The sequence below is a fragment of the Cyberlindnera jadinii genome, assembly GCF_001661405.1.
Source record: "Cyberlindnera jadinii NRRL Y-1542 unplaced genomic scaffold CYBJAscaffold_6, whole genome shotgun sequence".
NCBI lineage: Eukaryota > Fungi > Ascomycota > Saccharomycetes > Phaffomycetales > Wickerhamomycetaceae > Williopsis > Williopsis jadinii.
The window spans coordinates 102080-124851 of NW_017963657.1; the positions used below are offsets into that span (position 1 = coordinate 102080).

Below are 22772 nucleotides of genomic sequence, written 5' to 3' on the forward strand. Positions count from 1 at the left end.
GTTCCCTCAAAGTCCGATGCTGTGTCCAGGTTCAGTTTCGATGACTTTGCAGAGGGTTTCATCCCAAAGGACGAGTCCCTCGAACGACTTCTCTTAACAGGGATATATCTCAAGTCCTCCAGGCTGTTGTCAGCCTGCAACGATATCAGGTTATCACCGAGAGTATCAACCTCACCGTCATGGCCCATCCCAGCGCTGGAGCTATGAGATCCACTGATCTGTGAAGCCCTGGAAGAGCATGCCCTTCTGTCACTCCCGTGAGGTTTACCGCCAGCATCAGGCGTCAGGTACACCCCTGAGTATTTCCTTGGTCTACCGCTGTACGGTTCAGTGTGGTTACCAACGTCCAACTCCCCTAGCGCCCTACCGCCATACTGGCTGCTGCTGCTGTTGTTGTTGTTGTTGCTATCATCATCAGAATTGTGCCGCTGTTGCTGCGGCATCCGACCAGGTGTGGACTTTGCCGATGGGGCAAAACTGTTCCTTATAACCTTTGGTGTGGAACTGGCCTTCGGCTCCTTCTTGCTCCTCTTCTTGAATATGCTGCCACCCATTGGTCAACTGGCTCTGTGGTGCCCTTTACGCTGCCTGTGAGTTTTCCTCCTTCTCTTGGGAATAGAGAGCGTGGACGGTGGTAGAGGAGAAAGTTGCCTGGGCTGGGGAGGGGATGCGAAGTGAAATCCGGTGTTTTTGTTTACGTTTTGCAAACTCGATCAAAAATAGTAGCGGGAATAATATTAGCGGGTAGTAATAACAGTACTTATAATAATGGCTGTAAACCCCTGGAGGTGGTGTTGAGATGTGTATTATCTACAATGGATCAGTGGGTATGACCATTTTGTGTGTAATAATAGCTGAGATACCGTACAGCGATGAGCTGTACAACGGTGATAGCAAGATGGAGTTAACACTTGTGCGCCGTCACTGATCCGTGGGATCTTGGCCCATCCTCGGGAACGTCAGCGCCAATCTCATCCGCCACCTTGCTCAGACTGGTCTGTCGTTGGTCTGCGATCATTGTCATCAGAGACATGGCTATGTCCCGGAGCTCGTTGTATCGGTGCAACTGCCCGATGTGTCTCGTCACAAGCTCCTGCGCATCTTTGTAGCTGTCCTCTCCTTGTAATAGTAGCACTTCATCTTCCAACTGTTGAGTTTGCCTCTGTAGATCTTGGAGCTTCGCCTCCTTCACGCGGAGCCTCAGCTCGATGGAGTGTGCACTTTCATTTCTTCGACATTTGTACATGGCTTCTGCAACGCTTGAGTGGGCTGGTTACTATCTACACCGGAGGCTGGTTGGTCCGAAGCCCGATCTATACGTGCTGGTGTAAAGAAAAGATTCATTTCTATACAAGAAAACAAAGGGAAAAGTTCGAATCTTCACTTGTTTCAAGAGCTTCAGAGAGGTTCGTTACGAACACTTTTGAATAATCAAAAAAAATTCATGATTAGCATGGAAAGTTTTACTCATCATTAGCAAAATGAACGCAAGAGAACATCGATTTGGAGGGACGCCAAAACTTTATATAAAACTTAGCTATAGAAAAACTTGAAGGCCTAAAACACGTTGCAGTTAGTAAAATGATCCAAAAGAATCAAGGAACTCTCCATCGTCCGATAGTATATAATAAAGCATTAATATGCAATCAGAATTTTCAGTGTGTTTGGCAAAGAATCGGTTCGATCATGGTAAAAAACGATAATCTGTTTGGGGCGACATCTATTCATCATTTGGATATTAAAAAAAAGCCGCTCTATCAGCATCAATGGACAGTTCAGGTACAGAATAAACTTACAAAGTTGAACTCAACTTCGACGTAAGAACGCTCAACAAGTTTGTTCTATTTCCATCTCGGCTTCCTTAAAGTTAGAAAGAAGTTGGAGAAGAACAGAAGCGGAAGAAGGGGAAAATTTTTTTTCAAATAGGCACATATCCGACTTGTTTTTCCTCGGATTTGGTACGTGCGTCTCATCGCGCTCTGTTTACTTTTCTTAGGGCTTCATTCCATGCGTTTTGAAGACTCAGAAACACAGGGACTGAGACCAGGGACTCAGCAGATACCGGTAAACGATGGTGAAAGTTGTTGTTTCGTCAGACGCTGTCCAGTCCAAGTTCAAAGTGCGGGATCTACTGGCCCTTCAAAGCCCACAGAGGTCATATCTGTCGCCATTATCGGTCATTGCCCATATTGATATCAATGCTTTCTTTGCACAGGCTGAGCAGATAAGACTCGGACTGTCGAGACAAGACGCCGTCGTTTGTGTACAGTGGTCGTCGATTATAGCGGTGAGCTATGCTGCCAGAGAGTATGGAATAAGCAGGATGGATTCCATAGAATCTGCAAAGTTGAAATGCGATAAGCTGGTTCCTGTTCACACAGCTGTTTTCAAGAAAGGTGAAAACTTTTGGCGATACCACGATGAGGATAAGGATCCGCCTTCTCCTATCAACCATAAGGTGAGTTTGGACCCTTATAGGAGAGAGAGCAGGAAGATTATGAAAATATTCAAGAAGAATTGTGATCTGGTGGAAAAGGCCAGTGTTGATGAAAGCTTTATGGATCTTGGTAGGTTGGTGATTGACAGAATCCTCCAATTGATTCCATCCCTAAGACAGCAGTTGGATAAGATGGATAAGCAAGACCTCTTGCCATCCTTACCTTCAGATCTCAACTTTGAAGCACATGGGTTTATTGTGGGGTATGACGACCAATCGGAAATTCAAATAAGTGATTGGGATGATTTTGTCGTGCTGTTGGGATCATCAATAACTAGTGAAATAAGAGCGGAGATAGAGTCAGAACTGGGCTATACAACGTCCTGTGGTGTTGCAAAGGTTAAGACAGTGTCGAAGTTGGCGTCTGGGTTCAAAAAGCCTGATAATCAGACCATCGTGCTAAACTCACAGATACCCAACTTCGTCTCGAACTTTGATTTTACAGACTTTTGGTCAATGGGTGGTAAAACAGGTGAATACATCAAGACAAAATTATCACCACCGGACTCTGAAAATATTGGGTATATCAGGGATAATTACGATATGGGAGAATTGGAGGAATACCTGGAGGACAAACAGCTCGCGGAGAAACTGTACCTGATGGTTCGTGGTGAATACGCTGCACCTCTTTCAGAGAGAATTTTAGTGAAATCTATGAATTCGAACAAAAATATCCGGGGGAACTCAGGTTCCTCTTTACAGGATGCAAGTGAATGGATAAAAGTATTTGCTGCTGATCTATTCCAACGGCTCGTTGAAAGTGAAGATGAGAATGGCTATAGAACCAGAGCCAAGACCATCAGTCTCAAATTTGTCTCAAAGAAATCTGGTCAGACGCATTCTAAACAGAGCTCTTTACCTTTAGTTCCCAGAGAAGAGATGGAGGAGACTTTGTACAAATATGGGGTTAATCTCCTAAAGATCTTGGGCTCACAGTTTGGTGATATATATCCTTTGATCAATTTAAACATGACGATATCGAATTTTGAAGTTGTTGATAATAACAGTACAAGCATAATGGGGTTTGTCAAGAAGACGGATGTGTTTCCTACTGGTTTTGCTTCTCAATTAACAAAGTCCAATGTTCAACCAAAGCCAAGTGTTGTTGCGCCTGTTCCAGACAAAGAAAGGGCTTATGAAGAACTTGGAGATGGTAAGTTTAAATGTACCAAATGTGGGAATGAGGTTGAAGACACTGTTGAGCACACAGACTTCCACTATGCCATTGAGATATCGCAGAAGCTGAATGGATCTGAGAGTCTTTCATCTGATTTACAGAAATTTACTAGTTCAAAAGTGTCATATGGAGAACTGCTGTTAAAATCCAGATCACCGCCTACTTCTGTTGGTTCTTCAAGTAAAAGGACCAGAAAATCGACTACAACTATCAAAAATACTGATAAGCGCAATAAACTAGACAAAAGACAAACCAAACTGCCATTCTGAAATGAAACCTATATATTCACACACTAAGAGATAAATCTACATTCACAAACAGTCGTAAAAAGTGGTTAAATGTCATTAAATAAAGATCGGAATCATATCACACACATAAACAAGAGCAATTGGGACAAATCAAAGTACAAAATTCAAAAGGACAAAGTCGTAAAGAATGCTTAATAGCAAGGCACAGCTATTTTGGAATGTTAACAGTCAGAGGGAATGATCACCGAGTAAAACGGACAAAGGAGGTGTAATATTAAACCTCGAGCAGAGATAAACCTTCAGCAGGGCCTCGAACGGAAAACGATCATGGCTCATCGGCAGTTGCAGATGGTTGCAATGCCTTCTTCTTTGTGTGTAGCTTCTTTTTAGCCAATTGCGAAGCATACTTAGTGGTAGTTAAATGTTGTGGAGCTGCAACTGCCTTCTTTGCAATGAGGAAATCGGATGCGATGAGGAAAACGGGACATAGAACCCAAAACCCTGATAGTCCCTTCATCTACACACCTTTCCCTTCTCTATATGTACTTGTGCTTCTTCTCTATGAGAGAAATAGATGCGATACTACCTTTGAAGGAGCAACAAAAGGAGGCTTCACTGAGTATAAAATGGGTTGCTCTTTGTTGATTTTATCGTTAGATTCACAAACCGCATACAAAAAGGAAAAAAATACAAGAAAATTTGTGATTGTGATCTCATGGTGCACGGAATCGCGGCTGCAACTTTTTAGCTGGGGAAACCTCACTGATTTTGGGCCCACACAGGACTTTGACCCCGTGGGTGATAATTGAAGATTTATACTGTGTAATTTTTGCTGTTTATTATACAAATAGGTGTTTCTATGGATAATTGGTACCTTATAGTCGTTGAATAAAGCGTGTAATGCATTCCATATGGGTATCAAAAAAATGCTGATGAGTTTTGTACTTCTCCTATTGAATTTTCTGAGGAATAATGGGCCCAATTATTTCCTAAAAAGAATTGATAACCAATGAATTTTCGTTATAATTTTCTGGAGAATACTAAGGGAATGGAATTGTAAGCACTTCAATTGAGCTATCAGACGTTTTGGAGTAAATAGACCGTTATCACAATGAAACATGTCTTTAAAAACCAATAACGAAACACAATCTCTCTCTCCAATGATATGAGCGTAGTATGTTCACACATTTAAACACCCAGACACCTAAACATCCAGACACCTGGATGCACACAGAACGGAGAAACCTGAAGGGAAGGAAAAAAAAACAAGGTAGCGGTAGAAAATCGAAAGAACGCTCCCTTAGCAACTGAACACAACAAAGAACTGAATACTGCAACTTAAAATGTTCTCTTTAAAGACTCAACTAGCAAAGTCTGCAACGACCTGTTCGGCAGTGTCTGCTTCACGTGTCAGACTCTTCACGACCTCACAACGTTGTTTCAGTGACCACGACCACCACGACCACCACGAAGAGCTAGCCCCTGAGGAGAAACTCGCAGACAACCCTCTCTACATTGGTACTTTGGCCGCTTTGCTCGTCGGCGCTGCTGGTATTGGTTTCGACACTTACTATAAGAAGCTTTATGGTAAGTCATACTTTGGACAATGGATCCATCCAACACCAAGCGAGGAGGTGATTGCAGAGAACAAGGAATACCAAGAGCTCACCATGAAGGATGCACAATTCTATGAGGTTATGTATGCCCAACCTGTTAAGAGTGTTTTCAGAGATTTGGAAGTTGTCCAACCTATTAGAAGAGGTTCATCTTTCAACCGTGAACCTGGAAGCTCCTTGGATATCGACTCTCTCAGCCCAAGAAGAGAGATCAAGAAGAGCCTCTTTGATTGAAAGGAAAATGAAGCAAACGTTTATATATATTTATTCTATTTATTGTCACAAATCTCATCTATTTATTGACTCAATGTCTTTTGATTATTCATATTACATGACACTGCAAACACGGTGCAATATACGTCTCAACCCAAACAGTTTATAGGGTAGTTTTCTTTGATAATTTTGTCTACGAGGTTGCCTAGCGCCCCACCAGAATAATCACCAGTGTAACCTTCTTCTACTTTTCAGTACAATAATACATAAATGATCAATACATCCGACAATTGGATAGTTTGCGTTATAGCACTATCATTTTAAGACGTTGATGTTCAATACTGAAATTTGGATGATGAAAAAAAAAGTGCGCTAGCCCGGAGTCGAACCGGGGGCCCATGAATGGGAACCATGGATTTTACCGCTAAACTACTAGTGCGTTTCAGCAAAATTGGCGTTAAAAGAGTTATAAGTTATACTTTTATCAAATTAGGGAAAAGTTCCTATTTGGGCCATTAACAGTTTTCCTTGTTAGAAGAAAAAGCTGAACTTAGCGGTGGCAATTGAAACCCAGAAGGAAGAATAACAGGCGGTAAAGGCTAGTCATAATCACAGTTACAATTGAGCCAACGCTCAAGCAGTCATACAATGTCAATCGTCAAATTCAGAGCTGGTAAAGTGAGCTATGATGCTGCTACAAAGACAGCGACTCCACTACCAATACAGGGTCAGATTGTGCTGAAGCATTCTTTGGAGGATGAATCGTTCTTCTCTTTTGAATGGTCACCAAAGGATAACGTTGTAAACATTGAGAAGGATGAATTCCTCATTATACCCGGTGATGCATCTTGGAGTCATGTGGAGGAGTGTAAGACAGGTAGGGTGTTTGCATTGGAGTTTCTTTCTTCAGGTGCTAGACATCTGTTTTGGTTACAGGAGGTTAACGATAACGATGACGATCCGAGCGAATTGAGTAAAAAGGACATGGAGATCTATGAAAAGTTGTCAAAGCTTTTCGAGTTCACCGAGGAGGACGATGAGGAAGAAGAAGAGGAAGATGAAGAGCAGCCACAACCAGGATCAGCATCTGAAGACAAACAGGCCGACACCGTGACACAATCGTAAGTAGAGAACCCTACATCGCACAAGAAACCTTTTAATCAAGAACATTATCCCCTCAGCACTCAGAGGAGAAGGATCGTTGGATTGATAATTTAATGTAAGCACATTTAAAGACGAATGATTGACCTAACACCAATATAGAATCCAGCATCTTGCACTGAACGACCTTTTAACTGCAACGAACATCAGAGAGGCCTTGGACAAGTCCAGCGTTGATGACATCGAGAGACTGTACACTATGCTTCCAAACGGCATGGAGCACAACAGAGATAACCTCTTGAAAGTGTTGACCAGCCCATATTTCAAGAGATCAGCGGCCAATCTGACCGAGGGGCTCTACGGAGGTGGATCTACAATCTCTAGAGCACTAGGGGTGGAGTACCTGGGAGAAGGCACTGTTCCGTTTGTGACCTCTTTGAAGAAGCAAAGTGATAAGGACAGGCAAGCAGAAGATGCAGAAGAAGAAGCGAAGAAGAACTAACTAATTACTCAGCTCCTCCAAACGTATTTATCATTGTAGTGCTCCTAAATCGAAATGTAAACAAAGACCGCCGGGGCCACGCGCACAGAAAGAAAAAACAAAACAACACCAGCGGGAAAAACACCGGGCGCCTCCGGCGGAAGAAAAAAAACACAAACAAACAAAACCTCACACCATATAGAAAAAGTAAACAAAAGTAACAAACAAGAAAGGAGGAAGTAGTCAAAACTGATTCAATTAGCGGCATCGAGCTTTTGTGAGTACATGTCGGTTTAGATGGAAGGAAGTGGAGGTGGATGCTTACACAAGACCGTTACTTGCAAGGGGGATTTAAGCAGCGTTTATGGGGTTGATCTGTTTACTGCTGTGTTTTTCTCCCAGTGTGGACACATATGCTCCCTCCTCGTATACAGGTGATTTGACGTATACTAACCATTTCAAAGAGGGAAAGAAACGAATTCCATTGCTCATAGTTTGCTATGTCTCCAACAGATCATAATCTGAAAGCTCAGCTTTCTGATATCCAGAAGCGGATGTCGGAGACGATGTTCAACTCTCCAAAGAGGCCTTCTCAACAGAAGGACCGCGATACTCCAGAGAAGTCAGCGTCCCCGGTGGCTGGTTCAGCCGAAGATAAGGACAAGTCTGGCGGCAAGACCAAGGGGCTTTCTCTTGTTTCTAGAAGGGACAAGAGAACGTCGCTTCCACCGATTGACGGCAGTAGAGCGCTTTCGACCCAGAAGGGATCTGCAAAGGATCTTGACTTTGCAGTTGGTTTGAGTGAGAACTTGCTTCAAGAGTGCAGAAGGCTAAATGCCGAGAATGAGAGTAAGAACCAAAAGTTGAAGACGTTCCAAGAAGAACTCCTCAAGATGAAGTCTAGCAATGCGAATTTACTCGCCAAACTTAACGATACCATGGCCAACGAGGAGAGATTCAAAGATTCTAACTGGGAATTGGAGATGAAGTTGCAACAGCTGACAGAGGAGTACAAATCTATTTCCGAGAATTATCAAAAGTCACAGAAAGAGATGAATAAGCACATTGATTTGTCAAACTCGATTAGAAGTGAACTTGAAGAGATGAACCTGAATAAATCTTCACTGGAGAAGGAATATTCATCTACTAAGCTAACTAGTGCAACAGAAATTCAAGACCTCAAGTCACATGTCGATGAGCTGAACGACGAAAATACCAAATTGAATGATGAGATTGACGAATTGAGACGTGAATTGGAAGAAGCGAAGAAGAAGCCTTCCAAAGTTCAACTTTCCGGAATTCCATCGCTCCAACCTGTTGAAGACTCTGATTCTGAAAGCGAACTTCAAGAACCTTCCATCTCACCTGTAAAGACAGTGGCGTTGAACAACAACGCCTTAGAGGCTGAGACGCTGAGATCATCATTGCAAAGTGCCCATCACACCATTGCAAAGCTTAGAGGACAAATTTTAAAATTGCGTCAAGGTGAGCTCTCTTCTAAGCAACAAGCCCAGCAATCAAGTCCACCTTCAAAGAGATCAATTCCTTTACTCAAGAAAAACATTAAAGGACTTGGAGACTTCTCTAAAGGAAACCTTCAAATCAGAGGGAATTCAAATAGGGGTTCCACAGTGATTTATGATGATTCATCAGATATTGATGATGATTGGGAGGTTACGGGAGGAAGCTCTCTGGAGCCATCCCCTTCGAAGCAATCGAAGAGACCCACTTCTGTGGTATCTGACTCCAAGGAGCTCATTGACGATTCAGGATCTGATTACGATGAGGATATACCCGTTGCTCCATTGTCTGCTGAACTTCAAACAATCTCTGAGGAAGCAGCAGCCAACTATGCTAAACAGAACAACTTGGTCTTGGTTCCTCTAGTGGAGTTTAACTCTTTTACTGATGCTTCCAATCTATTACCTTTCAAAGAACAGGAAATTATTTCATTGAAGGGTAAACTCAGCGAGCTAGAGTCCAAAGAGAAGGAGTACATTTCATCTCATGAAGTCACCGAGAGTAAACTGAAAGCCAAATCTGTAGAGCTTGATACTGCCAAGAAGTCGTTAGATTCTCTCAATACTGAACATGCCGAGAAGGTATTTACATTGGCAAGCTTGAATGAAAAGCACGACAACTTGAAATCAGAACTAGAGGCCTCACATGCAGAACTCAAGTTGAAGACTGAAGCTAACGCTGAACTTGAAACAAAGTTGGCAAACCTGACTGAAGAGAAAGCCAAGGAGCTGGAAACTGTTAAGAGAAACTTGAATTTGAATGAAGAGACATTTAAGGAGAAGTTATCCGTGTCTGATGCTGTGATTGCAGATTTGAAGACCAAGTTGACTGATATCACATCAAAATATGATGAGTTATCGACTGTGTTAGCAACAACTCAACAAAAATTGGAGACAGCTGACAACGAAAAGACTTCTTTACAGGAACATATGGACAACCCATCGAATGAGTTTTTATCTGAGAAAGCAGCTAAGCAAGGTCTGGTTGTCATTTCCAAGGGAACACACGATGAAATTGTCGCTAAATCCAATAGAAGTATCGATGATCTTGCCAGAGAGAACAATTTGAAGGTCTTGAAAACTGATGAGTATGATGTGCTTTCTAAGAAGGCTGAGGAACCTTCTATTGAACACTTGTCTGAGCATGCGCAGAAACAAGGTCATGCCATCCTTCACAAGGATGAGCTTACTAATCTAAAGACAAAAGCAGAGAAGTCCATCACAGAGATAGCTAAGGACAACAATGCTGTGGTCATTCCCGACTCAGAATACAAAGAGCTCTTAAGAAAGTTGAACAATCCAACACAAGAGGAGATCAAGGCTCTTTCAGAGTCATATGGCCTGACATCAATCACTCAATCTGAATACGATAACTTAATTCGTAGGGCTGAAAAGCCTTCTGTTGATGAAATTACTTCCCGAGCTGGTTCACTTGGGCTTGCAATTCTTTCTGCAACTGAACTCGAATCTCTTAAGACAGCTTCGATCAAACTTGCTGATGAGACTGAACGTGTGAAGTCTTTGAATTCCGACATTTCATTACTCAAGGAAGAGGCATCAAAGAAGGATTCCTACATAGATGAGCTAACCACTTCTTTGAATGAAAAGGAAGAATATCTGAAGAAAGAACCTGTGTTGCCGAAATCTTCTCTTTTAAAACAAGTTGGTGCTCTAGGTCTCGTGGCACTTCCTGTTATGGAGCACAAGAAGCTAGCTGAACCAACGAAAGAAGACATCGTCAAGCAGGCATCTAAACATGAATTAACTTTGATGTCAAACTCAGATTTCAACGAACTGAAATCAAAGGCTTCAAAGACTGTCGAAGACCTAGCTGCTGAGCAGAAGAAGCAAGTACTGTCTGAATCTGATTACAGTAATCTGTTGAATCCAAGTGTCACTGAGATAGAAAAACAAGCTAAGAGCCATGATCTTGTTGTCGTCAACAAGAATGATTTTGAATTGCTACAAGAGAAATCCAAAAAGACCTTAGACGATCTTGCTAAAGAGTCAGACTCTGTTGTGTTATCACAGGAAAAGTACAAAAAGCTCGTCTCACCAACGATAGAGGATTTGGAAGCACATGCCAAATCACAAGACAGTGTTATCATCTCAAGAAATGCTTTGGATGAACTTACGACGAAATCACAGAGAACATTGGACGATCTTGCAAACGAGTCAGGCGCGATTGTACTATCTAAAGATGCACATAATGAACTTCTCAGTCCTTCGAAGGATAAACTATTGGAATTGGCTACTGGTGCTGGCTTGGTCGCTTTAAGCACTAATGAGCACGAGCAATTGAAGTCACTCACCACAAGGCCAACCGTGGAATTCCTTTCACAGAAAGCTGAAGAATTGAATATGACTCTTGTTGATAAGGATCGCTTTGCAGATTTATCTGCTGCTGCTAACAAGAGCATAGATGACTATGCAAAGGACAACAATCTTGTACTGCTCTCAAATGAGGGCTACGAAAAACTTTTGCACCCATCTACCGAAAAATTACAGAGTCTTGCCGAAGAAGCGGACCTTGTTGTTGTTCCACACTGTGAGTTTTCCAAGTTGAAGGACCCAGAAAAACTTGAAGTTAAAGATATAGAGAAACGCCTCGGTGTCCTTGGTTATACTGCCGTTGATGAGGAACATCTCAAATCGCTTAAAGAACCGGGGGAAGATCAAGTTATTCAATTGTGTGAGAAATATAACCTTCACCCGATTGCTAAGGATGCATTCGAACAACTCAGTTCAAAGGATCACGTCTTAGAACGTGCAGAGAGTCTTGGTTTTGTTTCTGTTCCACGCGAGGAATACTATAGCTTGAAGTCTCGTGCTGATGAACCTGATAGAGCTACAGTTGAGTCACAAGTTGAGAAATTGGGTTGTGCTATGGTTGGCAAGAAGGAATATGAAGCTTACTTGAAGTCATCGTCTTCTATTTCGAAAGTAGAACTCGAGGCTAAGGCACAAAAAATTGATCATGTTCTGGTACCAGCTGCGGAGTTCCAAGAGCTCATGGAATTGAAGGAGCCTACAATTCCAACTGAGTCTCCAACAACACCGACAAGCAAATTCCATCAAACGAAGGAGTACTTTGAGAACGTTCACAAGTCGAACGAGAAAGAGTCAAGTAAAGCTAAGGTATTTGAATCTGCTAAATCTCTTGGCTTTGTTCCCGTTGCTGCTGATGAATACAAGCATTTGATTGAGCACCAGAAGGATCATGTGATTACGAAATCTGATATCTATACATGTTCGAAAGATTTTGGTTTAACGGTTCTCCCATCTGATGAATACAAGAACCTGTTGAAATCACGCCAGAAAGATGATATAACGTTAGCAGAACTCCAAAGATATGCTAAACAGTTTGATATGACACTGGTCAACCTTGGGTCAGAAGGGACAAGTTCACCTCCAGAGACCAATAGCATCTTTTTAGGGCAGAACCACTCGATGTCCACCATTTCTTCTACAATAAACGAGAGTGATTTCACGGATGCTCTATCACGTCAACCATCGAATGCCTCAACCATTCACGCAGCTGGAGCAACAATTGGCTCAATGACTGTTGATGAGCTCAGAGTCCAAGCTTCGGCCAATGGATACAAGCTGGTCAGACTTGGTGAAGAGGAATTGGCTGAACCAAGATCATTATCCAATGATTCTAGTAGTGTATATTACACAGGAGCTGATGATAACGATTATGACACTGATCATGAGGTAGAGAGCCACCATGATACTGTTACAGTTGATGAAGTACCTGCTCAAACTAAGGAAGCTCTGACAGAGAGTGCATCGAAAATGGGATTAGTTGTTCTTGAGAAGCCAGATCTTGAAAGCTTATCCAACTCTCTTGCTAGAGTTCAACTTGATGCTAGAGCCAAGGACCTTGACCTCGTGAATGAAAACGGTGGTGAATTTATCTCTGCTGAAAATCCGGAAGTGCACAAGATCCGTGAGATTTTTGCTGCAGCTGGTTTGCACGTTTTGTCTGATGAGCAGCTGCAGTCTGTTGAACAAACAGCAAAGTCTAGTGTTAAACCTGAAGATGTTGTTGATCAGTCTAATGTTGTTGACGTTGGATCATCTTTGGGTATGAAGGTGATTCCTGTTACTGAATACGAGAAGGCACTAGAAGGAGCAAAACCTACGAAAGAAAGCATTGTATCATCAGCAGCAGCATTTGGACTTGTCGCAGTGGACAAGAAGGAATACCGTGACATGCAGCTGAGAGCAGAATCCCACAAGCACAGTTCAGGTCTTGGTATTGGTGCTGGTATTGGACTCACAGCAGGCTCTCTTGCGGCAATCTCTGCTGGTGCAGCTGGATTTGCAAGCCCATCAGTAGCTAGTTCAGCAGGTAATGTGGGTGCGAAGGAAGCTGTGGCAGCACCCGTTAACAAGTTACCAACAGAAGAGCCCACAAAGGCTGAAGCCCTCAAGAGTATTCAAGCTCACGGTCTTGTTGCACTTGACTCATCTGAGGTTGATGCTTTGAAGCAGAAGGCCATTCTGGCTTCTGACTCCAAGCACATGGTGAAGACTTTGGAGGCTAGTGGTATGTCTGTTATTGCCAGTTCAGACCTAGAGTCTTTAAAGAACAAGGCTAACCAGGAACCAATCATTTTGACTAAAGATGATCTCATTGATAAGCTTCAAGAACAGGGACTGACTGTTATTGAACCTGCAAAGCTTGAGTCTTTGAAGGAGAAGGCAAATGACGCAAAATCTTTAACTAGAGACGATATTGTGGAAAAAGCTCAGGAACAAGGATTAGCAGTTATTGAACCTATGGAGCTGGAATCCTTAAAGAACAAGGCCAACCAGGAACCAGTGATTTTAACTAAAGATGATCTAGTTGAAAAGGTCCAAGAACAGGGAATGGCTGTTATTGCACCTTCGGAGCTTGAGATTTTGAGGGAAAAGGCTAAACAGGCCCCACCTGTTTTGAGCGAGGATGATCTAGTTGAGAAGGTTCAACAACAAGGCTTGGCTGTTATTTCACATGAAGAGCTTGAATCATTGAAGGAAAAAGCAAAAGAACCAGTTCCTTTGACTAGAGATGAGATTGCTGAAAAAGCTCAGGAGCAAGGCCTAACAGTTATTGAACCTATGGAGCTAGAGTCCTTGAAAATGAGAGTGGAGGAACCACTCGTTTTGACGAAAGAAACTCTTGTTCAACAAGCCCAACAACAAGGTTTGGCTGTTATTGAACCTGTTGAACTGGGGACATTGAAGCAGACAGCAGAAAAGAAAATCTCACAAGATGATGCAGTCGAGGTTGTTAAGAGTCACGGTCTTGTTGTCATTGCACCAGAAGAATTGGAAGATTTGAAGAAGGACACCCAAGCCTCTACCCTAAGCAGATCTCAGATTGAGGAAGGTGCATTGGCTCTTGGTTTGGTCACTATATCGAAGGATGAATTTGCCAATATTAAGGCTAAGGAGCAACCAGTCACTGGACAGACAAGAGATCTTACGAGTACCGATAGTCTCACCCAATCGGCTATTGGGGCTACTTCTGATACTATCGGGACTACAGGCGCTGCTATCACCACTGGTGCTTTTGCTACTGATAAATCTAACGTTGAGAAGGATGTTGCACATGAGAAAGTGGTTTCATCAGATGATGTTGAATCATGGGCAAGACAACATGATTTGTTGCTGATCCCAGAACAATCGTTCATTGCCACGAACGTTTCCAGAATCCCTGACCCTCAGAATGTTGTTGTGCTACCAACTACTTATTACAACAAGTTGACCAAATCTGAGGTATTCACATTGGACAAGATCACCAATGATGAGTTACAAGCACAGGCAAAGAAGAGAGGATTCCACCTTGTCTCCGGTGATGCTGGTATTCATGCGGGAACCAGTACCTTATCCAGAAAGAACAGTCTCGTCTCTATCTCTTCGGGCCAATCTCGTAAGAATATGGCAGAGCATGCACAGGCTGCTGCTAGGGACGATTTCGATCAACACACCAGACTTTCTCGTGTCACTTCTAGAAACTCCAAAACCAACCGTTCAAGAACGAGTTCCAAGGGACCTCCACCTTCGTCGTTATCGCGTGACGCTTCTGTCGATGGTGGGCTGTCATTGATGACCAATGCGTCGTTATCTGAACCAAAGATCATCCCAGCGTTGACACAGACAGTCATTGGTGAATACGTCTACAAGTACTACCGCCGTCTAGGGCCTCTGAGCTCAATTTCAGAAACTCGTCACGAGAGATACTTCTGGGTCCACCCATACACGTTGACACTCTACTGGTCTACTACTAACCCTGTCCTGGGTAACCCTTCAAACCACAAGACACGCGCAGCTGCTATCATCAGCGTGGAGAGTGTCGATGATAATAATCCATTACCTGCTGGCCTGTACCACAAGAGCATCGTGGTTCATTCACAGTCCCGTTCTGTCAAGTTCACCTGTTCTACAAGACAACGTCACAACATTTGGTATAACTCCTTAAGATATCTGATTCAAAGAAGCACTGATGGACTCGACTTTGATGATGACCTCTACATAGGCATACCACCAGCTGTATAGGCTCGCTTGCCTCACATACCTGTAACATTAAACATTCTTTTGTATTTGAAACTACAGTAGTTGGGTGTCAATGGAGTGCATCAATGGAGTGCATCAATGCTGGTGAGTAAAACCCCCACGGGAAATTTTTCAGCCAGCCGTAGCCCTCCCACCGAGTCCGAGATGTGTGGAGGAGATTTCGTCATTTCAACCCAAATCCTCCGTCTCTACAACACCCCAGCTGAAGTTCATTTGTATGATCCCATCAAGGACATTGTTCAATAGTATCAAAACTCACAAGATGGTTGAGTGGTTAGCAGTTGTCTACGATAAGCCAAACACCGACAGAAGCAACGTCAGGGCCCAGCACTTGGCTGACATTCCAGCCGGTGTTAAGAACGGGGTCATCACCAGTGCCGGTGCCATCTTCAACGAGGTTCCTAAGGAGGGCTCCAAGCCAAACTTTGCCGGCTCTGTCTTGACTGTGATTGCTGATAGCAAAGAGGAGGCCCTGGAGTTCTTGAAAGGCGACATCTACGCCAGAGAAGGGATCTGGGATCTGGAGAACGTTTTGCTCTATCCAGCTGGCTTGGCCTACCGTAAGGCTAAGGACCTGTAATTGGGAGGGGAGAATACACACGCTCTATATAGTAGAAAGGCTTAGTTCAACCATTCACCTAACTTGGATTCAAACTGCTGTAGCTCGAAATCTCTCCAGTACGGTAATCTATAAGGCACGCTTTCTGGGGCCCATTCTGGGTACTTGGAGCGAATCGAGTCCAGCACCTCGGCGTACATGATCTTATAGCCCTCACCTGTGAAATGGACACCATCTATGAGTAAGTCTCTCCAGTCTCCCGAGTAGTTGTCGAATGCCTTGTACAAGTTCACGAAGGCAACGTCCAATTCGACGGTCAATTCCTCAAGAGCCTTGTTGTACTCACAGCTACGTTCGTTGCTTCTGAGAACACCTTGCTCGACGTCTTGAGGCTTTCTCGGGTTCCAATTGTCAGCGTCGTGCTTGGCCAGTCCAATCACAACGACCCTAATGTCCCTCTCCTTCAACAGTTGGATGATCTGTCTCATGTTGGCGATGTAGTCGTCCAGTGGGACCTTCTGCATCCCTTCAAACACGGCGTCGTTCGTTCCAAAGAACACCGTCGCCAATTGAACCTTTGTACCTGGAGTATCTTCATACTCCAGGATCTTTGGCAGCAGCTTCAACGCCCATTTCGAGTTGTATCCGGAAAACCCTCTCTGAACAACGTCCAGCCTTCTCGTATAGCTGTTCTGCAACGCTGGCCCAAACGCAAACTGTGTGGCCGTCGAGTCCTGAGGCAGCAGGTCGTAGGCGAACTCAGTGATGGAATCACCAAACAGTAACAGCTTGTCCAATTGAAGAGAGTGAGGTGACATGTCCGTGGGTGTCTCTCTGTCCAAAGCTGAGGGCACAAGGAGAGGGCGAAGGAATACTGTGGCGTGTTTGAATTTTCGATGCATCCTCTCCCAGCATCAAGGGATCTACGTCTATACGGGGAACAAGGCATTCACTAGACACATTTCCATTGTATATAAAACAAGAGCGAATCACGCGTGTTCAGTACTTATATATACGGCACCACCTCGTCTTCCTCGTGGCAGCCCACCTATCTAATAGACGACATCTTGATGCCCTACAGAGAGAGACTGGACGCACCAGTCTCCTCAGTAGCCCACAGAGATCAGGTAGTCAGCAAGCTTCTCCACAATGGTGGTGGCCTCACCAGCCTGCACACCAGCAGGGTAGTGTCCAATCAAGATGGTCTGCTTCGTTCTCACGGCAATGATGCCCTCGGCGTCGTGCTTACCATAGATTGAGCGGTCATCTGCCTTGATCAAAAAGTACTTCTGTCCCTGGACGTGCAACCCCTTCGCCTGGAGCTCCGAAGGGTTGTCATAGCCCTGTGCCAGCTCCTGGATCTCACCTCCTCCAAGAACCAGGTTCTGAGACTGTGCCCACTGCGAATCACCAGCCCTGGAGTACAGAGCTGCTCTGTCAATCTTACCAGTGGCAATGAGGTTATCGGTATACGCTAGAGAGAATCCGCCGTTAGCATCACAATCCCACAACGTCTCCGCTTGTTCTAATCATAGCAATCGCACTCACCTTGCCAGGACATCTGTTTAGTAACTGCTGTTTGTTGTGTGAATGTGGAGTGAGCAATTGGGAGGAATGTTCAAGGGTTGAAGGCCGCAACAGGGCAGGCGAGAAAAAACACACACAAACACGCGAGAGTGTGCGGTGTGCGGGTGTTAATGACGGATGGTGGTGTGCGGGTGTTTAGAGTGGTGTGTGGTGTTCAGGTGTGCGTACAGGTAGGGTAATGGGTGCCGTGTGGCTCATGGATTACTGTACAGTGTTCTATATTATACAGAGGGACGTTGATCTATTCGTCGTCTTCGTCGTCGTCAATGACCCGACGTTTCTTCCGTGCAGCGGAGTCGTTGCCGTACTGCTCCGATCCGAGTTGTTTCACACGTTTCAGTCTCTCGGCGGCCTCCTCGTCGTCGTCGTCCTCGTCAACGTCCTCGAGGTCATCGTCGTCGTCGTCGTCGTCGAACCCTGCCTCATCCTCGTCATCCTCTTCAACGACGAAGCCGTCTTCATCGTCATAGTTATCGACGTTTCTGTACTCCCTCGTGTAGGATCTATTTACAGAGCCTCCGTTGGATGAGCCCAGTCCTCCCTTTTCTTGCTCCTTCTCCAACTTCAGCATCTGTCTTCTTCTTTCCCTGACACGATCCTCGAATTGCTTCTCCAACCTTCTCGATTCCTTCTCAGGGTCGATTTCGACAACAACACTCTGTGCACCTGGCTTCGTCTGCTGTCTTGCCTGAATTGCAGTGGTTAACTTCTTGTGGATTTGTGATTTGGTGGAGGTTGGAACAAACTTCATGCTCTTATTAATAGCGCCGTCCGCCAGGTACAGTGTCGACCCGTCGTTCTCAATAGGCTTAGAGGCATCCGTTGTTACCAGGAAGGTTTCGTTGACGGTGCTTTCCAAAACATCAAAGTACTCACCTCCAAGCTTTAGGGAAAATGAGCCGTCTGACCATTCCACGAATTGCGCGTTCGACTCTGCACTCAGAGTCTCCTCACCTTCCTTCGTCGTGTATCTCCATCTAACGGTGTTTTCATCGTGTAATCTTTTCAGGGCTTTGGAGTCGTTATCCAATTGTGTATCCTTCTTCAACTCTTCAAGATAGCCTAGGTAATCGCCAGAGTCAAATCTGCTAGGCTGCACGTGCAAAAACCTTGGAACCTTTGCAATATACGTAGTTTCGCCATAGTGGAACTTTGGGGGATGGCGAATCACCTCTTCATCGGTGATTCTCAACTCCCGCGGCTCCTCGTGTTCCTGGACGAGGAATTGATCCTCGTTGTCTTCATCATCGTCATCGTCAAGAGCTCTTCTTCTCCTAGAGATCACTTCATCGTCTTCCTCATCGGAGTCGTGCACTATACCGTCTTCATCCGCAGGCTTGGAGTCAGCACCGCTTTCATCACCACCATCATCTCCAAACAGATCGTCCAATGCTCCATCCTCCTCCTCTCCATCCACGTCTTGAGCGTCATCTGCAACGTCAACCTCTTTGTCTTCCTGAGCAACCCGAGCTTCTGACTCAGCACCGCTGTGATCGATTTCCTCTTCCGCCATCGTCGGATGTGCCTATTCCTGTTGTTGAAATACCGGCGAGAGCTCTCGGTTCGGCACCGTTGTTTGACTGTTTGGTTGTTGATGTTTTCGTAATTTGCGCTGAGGGTGCCTCGATCGGTGAAATTTGTACAGGGTGTCCGGGTTACTACCCAAACAGGCAAATCACCACATTGGGACATTTACAGACACTTTTTCCGTTGACGTTTTTTAAAGGCTGTGCACATTATGCGGTGACGCGTCGATCTCTCCGTCCTCGCTTTCTTCTTCAACACTTTCCACCACATTTGTAGTTCTCAATGCGAAATCAGCATACATTTGGTGGCTGTGTTGTACCTCGTCAGTGCGGCCGAACTGGTGGTGAACCATTTCTGGCCCGAATTGGTGGAGTTATGTGTACTGTGTGTAGGGAAGAGCAGTAAGGCGACATCATACAGTTGTACCACGCTTTGTGACTGTGCTATCTGTGCAGAGCTTGCCGTAAACCACAAAGTTGGCATAAATAGAGCCTCAGGCCCTGTGTGTTCGATCAAGAACGTGCTACACTCGAAGGTGTTCGCGAGGGTATAGACAGCTATACCTCTTCAGCAGGTTTTAGAGGTGTTTTCGCTAGGGCTTTCCGCATGTTCTTTCATCGTTTGAAGGATTATCTCTCGATCCAGAAACAAGGGGTGCAGTCGCAGCTCGACGGGATGAGGAGTTGTGTTTACTATTCCAACTGGTCGGTGTACTCCAGAAAGCATTTCCCAGACCAGATACCTTTGGAATATACAACAAATGTATTCTATGCGTTCTTCAACGTTGATCCGTTGACCGGGGAGGTGAAGCTGAGTGATAGCTGGGCCGACTTGGAGTTGCCCATAGAGTCTCACTTTGCTGAGAACGGGCGAGACACAACGACATGTACAAATGACGGACTCATAGCAACGATGTTTGCCTTGAAGAAGCTTCACAGACACGTTAAGGTGTCAATGTCCATTGGTGGATGGTCAAATAGGGATAGCTTCAAGGAGGGTCTCTCAACCGATGAGAAGCTGAACAGGTTTGTCAACTCTGCAGTTGAATTGATGTTGTTATACGGATTTGATGGGATTGATTTAGACTGGGAATACCCAGAAACTCACCATGAAATTTCCAAATACGTTCTAGTAATGAAAAAATTGAGGCTAAAGTTTAGAAACATTGAAGAGTTGAAAGGTTTGAAGATGGATACCATTTTGTTGACGATGTCATCTCCAGCATTCATTGGGATGTTGAGTACTTTCCCAGTGAGAGAGATTGACAGATACTTGTCATTCTGGAATTTGGTGTCTTATGATTTCGCAGGGGAATGGTCAGAGACAACAGGCTACCATTGCAACTTGTACAAGAGAAGCTCTACTTTGATGAGCAGTGATGAATTGTGCGCTGATGATGCAGTCAAGTATTTGATAAAGAAGGGCATAGATTCAACAAAGATTGTCCTTGGAATGGCAAACTATGGTAGATCTTTCACAATGACTGGTGGATTGGGTCACCCATTCCATGGCGTTGGCGACGGATCTAGTGATGAAAAGGGTATTTGGAGTTACAACAAATTGCCATTACCTGGTACAAAGGAACAGTACGATGAACAGTGCGTTGTTGCTTATTGCTATGACTCCAAGTCAAAGACATTTGTATCTTATGACAACCCTGAATCTGTTAAAAAGAAGGGTAAATACGTCCACTGTATGAAGCTAGGAGGTGGTATGTGGTGGGAATCCTGTGGTGACTGCTACGACGATCCATCTAGGTCCTTGATCCACAATTTTGTGGAATCCATTGGAGGAGTTCAGGTCCTCGATCAAACCAATAACTTATCGACTGAAGTGTTTGTTAATAGTGAGTTTCTCATCTCAAAAAACCTTGTCTGACTTTAAGTCACCTACCACCATTCTTACACTAGTATAACAACTCAAATACAATCGTCAAATTTAGTATCTTATAGCACCATCATGTGTCTCTTTCTATGATAGTGGATAAACAACCACACACATCCCTTCTAATTAGTATATACTTTTTCTTTCCGGTATACAATGACTTCTACATCACAAGAGTGTGTCCATGTTTGAGAAGACGGATAAGACACCAGCGACAACCTCTAGTTGTAAGTCTGAGTTTGGATTGTTCTCAATTTCTTGGTTAACCTCTTCCGTCAAGTTGATTCCCAAGTTCAACGAGCCAGAGACTTGTTCGAATGGGAACTGTGAGAATTGGCTCAACAGTTCATCAGCTCTTGCAAATGCACGGTCTCTTTGGTCATAACCTAATGAAATCAAAACGTTTTCCAAGACGTTCGCAGCATAAGACGCACATACGAGGGAGATTGAACGCAGATATTTAAATCTTGTAGAATCAGGGAATTTGGACGAAGCTGGCAATTGCACAGTTCTTTGGGTTAACAGTGACAAGATTCTCTTCACGATATCGTTTTTGGAAGTTGCATCTGCCAAAGGATGTGTTGGCATGTCAAAGATCAAAAAGTTCTTACGTTCAGTTCTCAAGATTCCCTTATCGACCAAACCCTTTGCCAATCTTTCACGTACCTGTTTCAATTGGTAGTTAATCTTCATCAAGTTCCAAGTTTCCCCACTAAGTAAATCGATCCAGTTTGTAATACTCAAGTTATTTGGATCGTTCTTCATGAGGTTCAGAGCTTCATCTAACAAGGTCTCACCTGTTTTCTTATCATCCACAACCTCGATCAAACGTTCACCTAGTTCAAACCGTCTTCTTGCAGGGTCGTTAACCACACGGATTTTCCCCCTAAATGCCAATTCGAGGAGAATACAACCACGAAGAGCATATGAGATGCTATCGTTCCAGAAGGAGAGATAACCTTCTTTATCCTTAATCCCCATAAGAAGAACCTCTTCCATCAAGGTCAATGGTGGTTCTTTCGACTCCTGGATGGTCATTGCGTTGTCCTCTGGATCGTAGCCCACACGGGGCTTGTTCTCTTCAGCAACAAGAGTTGACGATGGACTGAAATCATCCCTCTCGTTGGAGACTTGTTTCACTTTACGACGCTGTAAGCCAGACATATGTTCGGGTTTGTTTACTGGTTCAATAGCTGAAAGAGTCCCGCATGCGAAACACTAAAGTTCGATTTCTCTCTCCCTTTGAAACACAAGTTTTGTTCACTTTTTTGACGTGTAAATTCCGTTGGGTGTCCGGGTGTTTTGACACTGCTTTGTTCTTTGTTTGTCCTCCACCCAATTTTGTCTATCAATTTGTTCCTTTTTCGGTTCCATTGGTGACGATTTGTCAATCGACATTCCAAAACAGATCGAGAATGACAAAGTCTGTTACTGCAATTTGCAAGACATCGATGTCGAAAAAAGCTTAACTGTTCAGATAATTTGTGGGTTCTTCCCCCATAGTTGTCCGGCATCTTCATAGGCACACCGGTGAAGAGCTCCGCCGATAAAACAGATTCGCGGGAGAAAAATCGTCATTACATAATCACCAATAGGACCATTATGTAATATAGACCAAACCGGAATTTGACGTCTGTGAGCGCATTGCGTTCGAGGGCCCAAAGAACATGGCGGCTAAATTGACGTAGATGCACCAAAAGAACACACACAACAAACAGCGGTTAATAGCGACTAAATGAGCGTTTTCAGTGTGATTGATAAACAGTCAAAGAGCGAGGGAGATCCATCATTGAGA

General features: G+C 44.1%; 12 protein-coding genes and 1 non-coding gene across 13 annotated transcripts; 7 read left to right on the plus strand and 6 right to left on the minus strand.

The window, feature by feature from the left end:
- Positions 1-729: 729 nt before the first annotated feature.
- On the minus strand, positions 730-1620 carry SAE3 (Sae3p). The gene has a single exon (XM_020217965.1). It carries the CDS (start codon positions 1244-1246, stop codon positions 905-907), a length of 342 nt encoding a protein of 113 aa, XP_020070528.1. The 5' UTR covers positions 1247-1620; the 3' UTR covers positions 730-904.
- On the plus strand, positions 1414-1871 carry CYBJADRAFT_84251 (uncharacterized protein). Its single transcript, XM_020217963.1, has one exon. It carries the CDS (start codon positions 1582-1584, stop codon positions 1819-1821), a length of 240 nt encoding a protein of 79 aa, XP_020070529.1. The 5' UTR covers positions 1414-1581; the 3' UTR covers positions 1822-1871.
- Position 1872: 1 nt separating this feature from the next.
- Positions 1873-4159, plus strand: RAD30 (DNA-directed DNA polymerase eta). The gene is made up of 2 exons (XM_020217966.1): positions 1873-3650; positions 3915-4159. The coding sequence occupies exons 1-2, from the start codon at positions 2072-2074 to the stop codon at positions 3941-3943; spliced, it is 1608 nt and encodes a 535-aa protein (XP_020070530.1). The 5' UTR covers positions 1873-2071; the 3' UTR covers positions 3944-4159.
- A 1076-nt stretch (positions 4160-5235) lies between these two features.
- CYBJADRAFT_167531 (uncharacterized protein) lies at positions 5236-5914 on the plus strand. The gene has a single exon (XM_020214951.1). It carries the CDS (start codon positions 5266-5268, stop codon positions 5770-5772), a length of 507 nt encoding a protein of 168 aa, XP_020070531.1. The 5' UTR covers positions 5236-5265; the 3' UTR covers positions 5773-5914.
- A 205-nt stretch (positions 5915-6119) lies between these two features.
- CYBJADRAFT_t100 lies at positions 6120-6190 on the minus strand. Its single transcript has one exon. It is a non-coding gene; the product is annotated as a tRNA-Gly (tRNA).
- Positions 6191-6348: 158 nt separating this feature from the next.
- On the plus strand, positions 6349-6887 carry RPN13 (proteasome regulatory particle lid subunit RPN13). The gene has a single exon (XM_020214952.1). The coding sequence runs from the start codon at positions 6400-6402 to the stop codon at positions 6874-6876; it is 477 nt and encodes a 158-aa protein (XP_020070532.1). The 5' UTR covers positions 6349-6399; the 3' UTR covers positions 6877-6887.
- A 913-nt stretch (positions 6888-7800) lies between these two features.
- NUM1 (Num1p) lies at positions 7801-15435 on the plus strand. Its single transcript, XM_020214953.1, has one exon. The coding sequence runs from the start codon at positions 7834-7836 to the stop codon at positions 15400-15402; it is 7569 nt and encodes a 2522-aa protein (XP_020070533.1). The 5' UTR covers positions 7801-7833; the 3' UTR covers positions 15403-15435.
- Positions 15436-15682: 247 nt separating this feature from the next.
- On the plus strand, positions 15683-16000 carry CYBJADRAFT_172906 (uncharacterized protein; the record flags this gene model as incomplete). Its single annotated transcript, XM_020216409.1, has 1 exon — positions 15683-16000. One exon carries the CDS (start codon positions 15683-15685, stop codon positions 15998-16000), a length of 318 nt encoding a protein of 105 aa, XP_020070534.1.
- A 41-nt stretch (positions 16001-16041) lies between these two features.
- On the minus strand, positions 16042-16797 carry IAH1 (isoamyl acetate-hydrolyzing esterase; the record flags this gene model as incomplete). Its single annotated transcript, XM_020212701.1, has 1 exon — positions 16042-16797. The coding sequence occupies one exon, from the start codon at positions 16795-16797 to the stop codon at positions 16042-16044; it is 756 nt and encodes a 251-aa protein (XP_020070535.1).
- Positions 16798-16983: 186 nt separating this feature from the next.
- On the minus strand, positions 16984-17673 carry PFY1 (profilin). Its single transcript, XM_020217967.1, has 2 exons — positions 17528-17673; positions 16984-17453 (listed from the first exon to the last, which is right to left on the minus strand). The coding sequence occupies exons 1-2, from the start codon at positions 17538-17540 to the stop codon at positions 17086-17088; spliced, it is 381 nt and encodes a 126-aa protein (XP_020070536.1). The 5' UTR covers positions 17541-17673; the 3' UTR covers positions 16984-17085.
- Positions 17674-17807: 134 nt separating this feature from the next.
- Positions 17808-19079, minus strand: LEO1 (Paf1-complex subunit LEO1; the record flags this gene model as incomplete). Its single annotated transcript, XM_020216410.1, has 1 exon — positions 17808-19079. One exon carries the CDS (start codon positions 19077-19079, stop codon positions 17808-17810), a length of 1272 nt encoding a protein of 423 aa, XP_020070537.1.
- A 284-nt stretch (positions 19080-19363) lies between these two features.
- CTS2 (putative chitinase) lies at positions 19364-21250 on the plus strand. The gene has a single exon (XM_020214954.1). The coding sequence runs from the start codon at positions 19700-19702 to the stop codon at positions 20969-20971; it is 1272 nt and encodes a 423-aa protein (XP_020070538.1). The 5' UTR covers positions 19364-19699; the 3' UTR covers positions 20972-21250.
- On the minus strand, positions 21146-22141 carry VPS74 (Vps74p; the record flags this gene model as incomplete). The annotated part of the gene is made up of 1 exon (XM_020212673.1): positions 21146-22141. One exon carries the CDS (start codon positions 22139-22141, stop codon positions 21146-21148), a length of 996 nt encoding a protein of 331 aa, XP_020070539.1.
- Between the last annotated feature and the right edge of the window lie 631 nt (positions 22142-22772).

Excerpts from the sequence above, each read along its gene's own strand:
- CTS2 (XM_020214954.1), top strand. The coding sequence starts at position 19,700 with ATGTTCTTTCATCGTTTGAAGGATTATCTCTCGATCCAGAAACAAGGG.
- NUM1 (XM_020214953.1), top strand. The coding sequence starts at position 7,834 with ATGTCTCCAACAGATCATAATCTGAAAGCTCAGCTTTCTGATATCCAG.
- SAE3 (XM_020217965.1), bottom strand. The coding sequence starts at position 1,246 with ATGTACAAATGTCGAAGAAATGAAAGTGCACACTCCATCGAGCTGAGG.
- CYBJADRAFT_167531 (XM_020214951.1), top strand. The coding sequence starts at position 5,266 with ATGTTCTCTTTAAAGACTCAACTAGCAAAGTCTGCAACGACCTGTTCG.
- RAD30 (XM_020217966.1), top strand. The coding sequence starts at position 2,072 with ATGGTGAAAGTTGTTGTTTCGTCAGACGCTGTCCAGTCCAAGTTCAAA. Across the intron at positions 3,651-3,914 it reads TTATGAAGAACTTGGAGATG|ACAAAAGACAAACCAAACTG; the intron begins GTAAGTTTAAAT and ends GCAATAAACTAG.
- CYBJADRAFT_84251 (XM_020217963.1), top strand. The coding sequence starts at position 1,582 with ATGATCCAAAAGAATCAAGGAACTCTCCATCGTCCGATAGTATATAAT.
- RPN13 (XM_020214952.1), top strand. The coding sequence starts at position 6,400 with ATGTCAATCGTCAAATTCAGAGCTGGTAAAGTGAGCTATGATGCTGCT.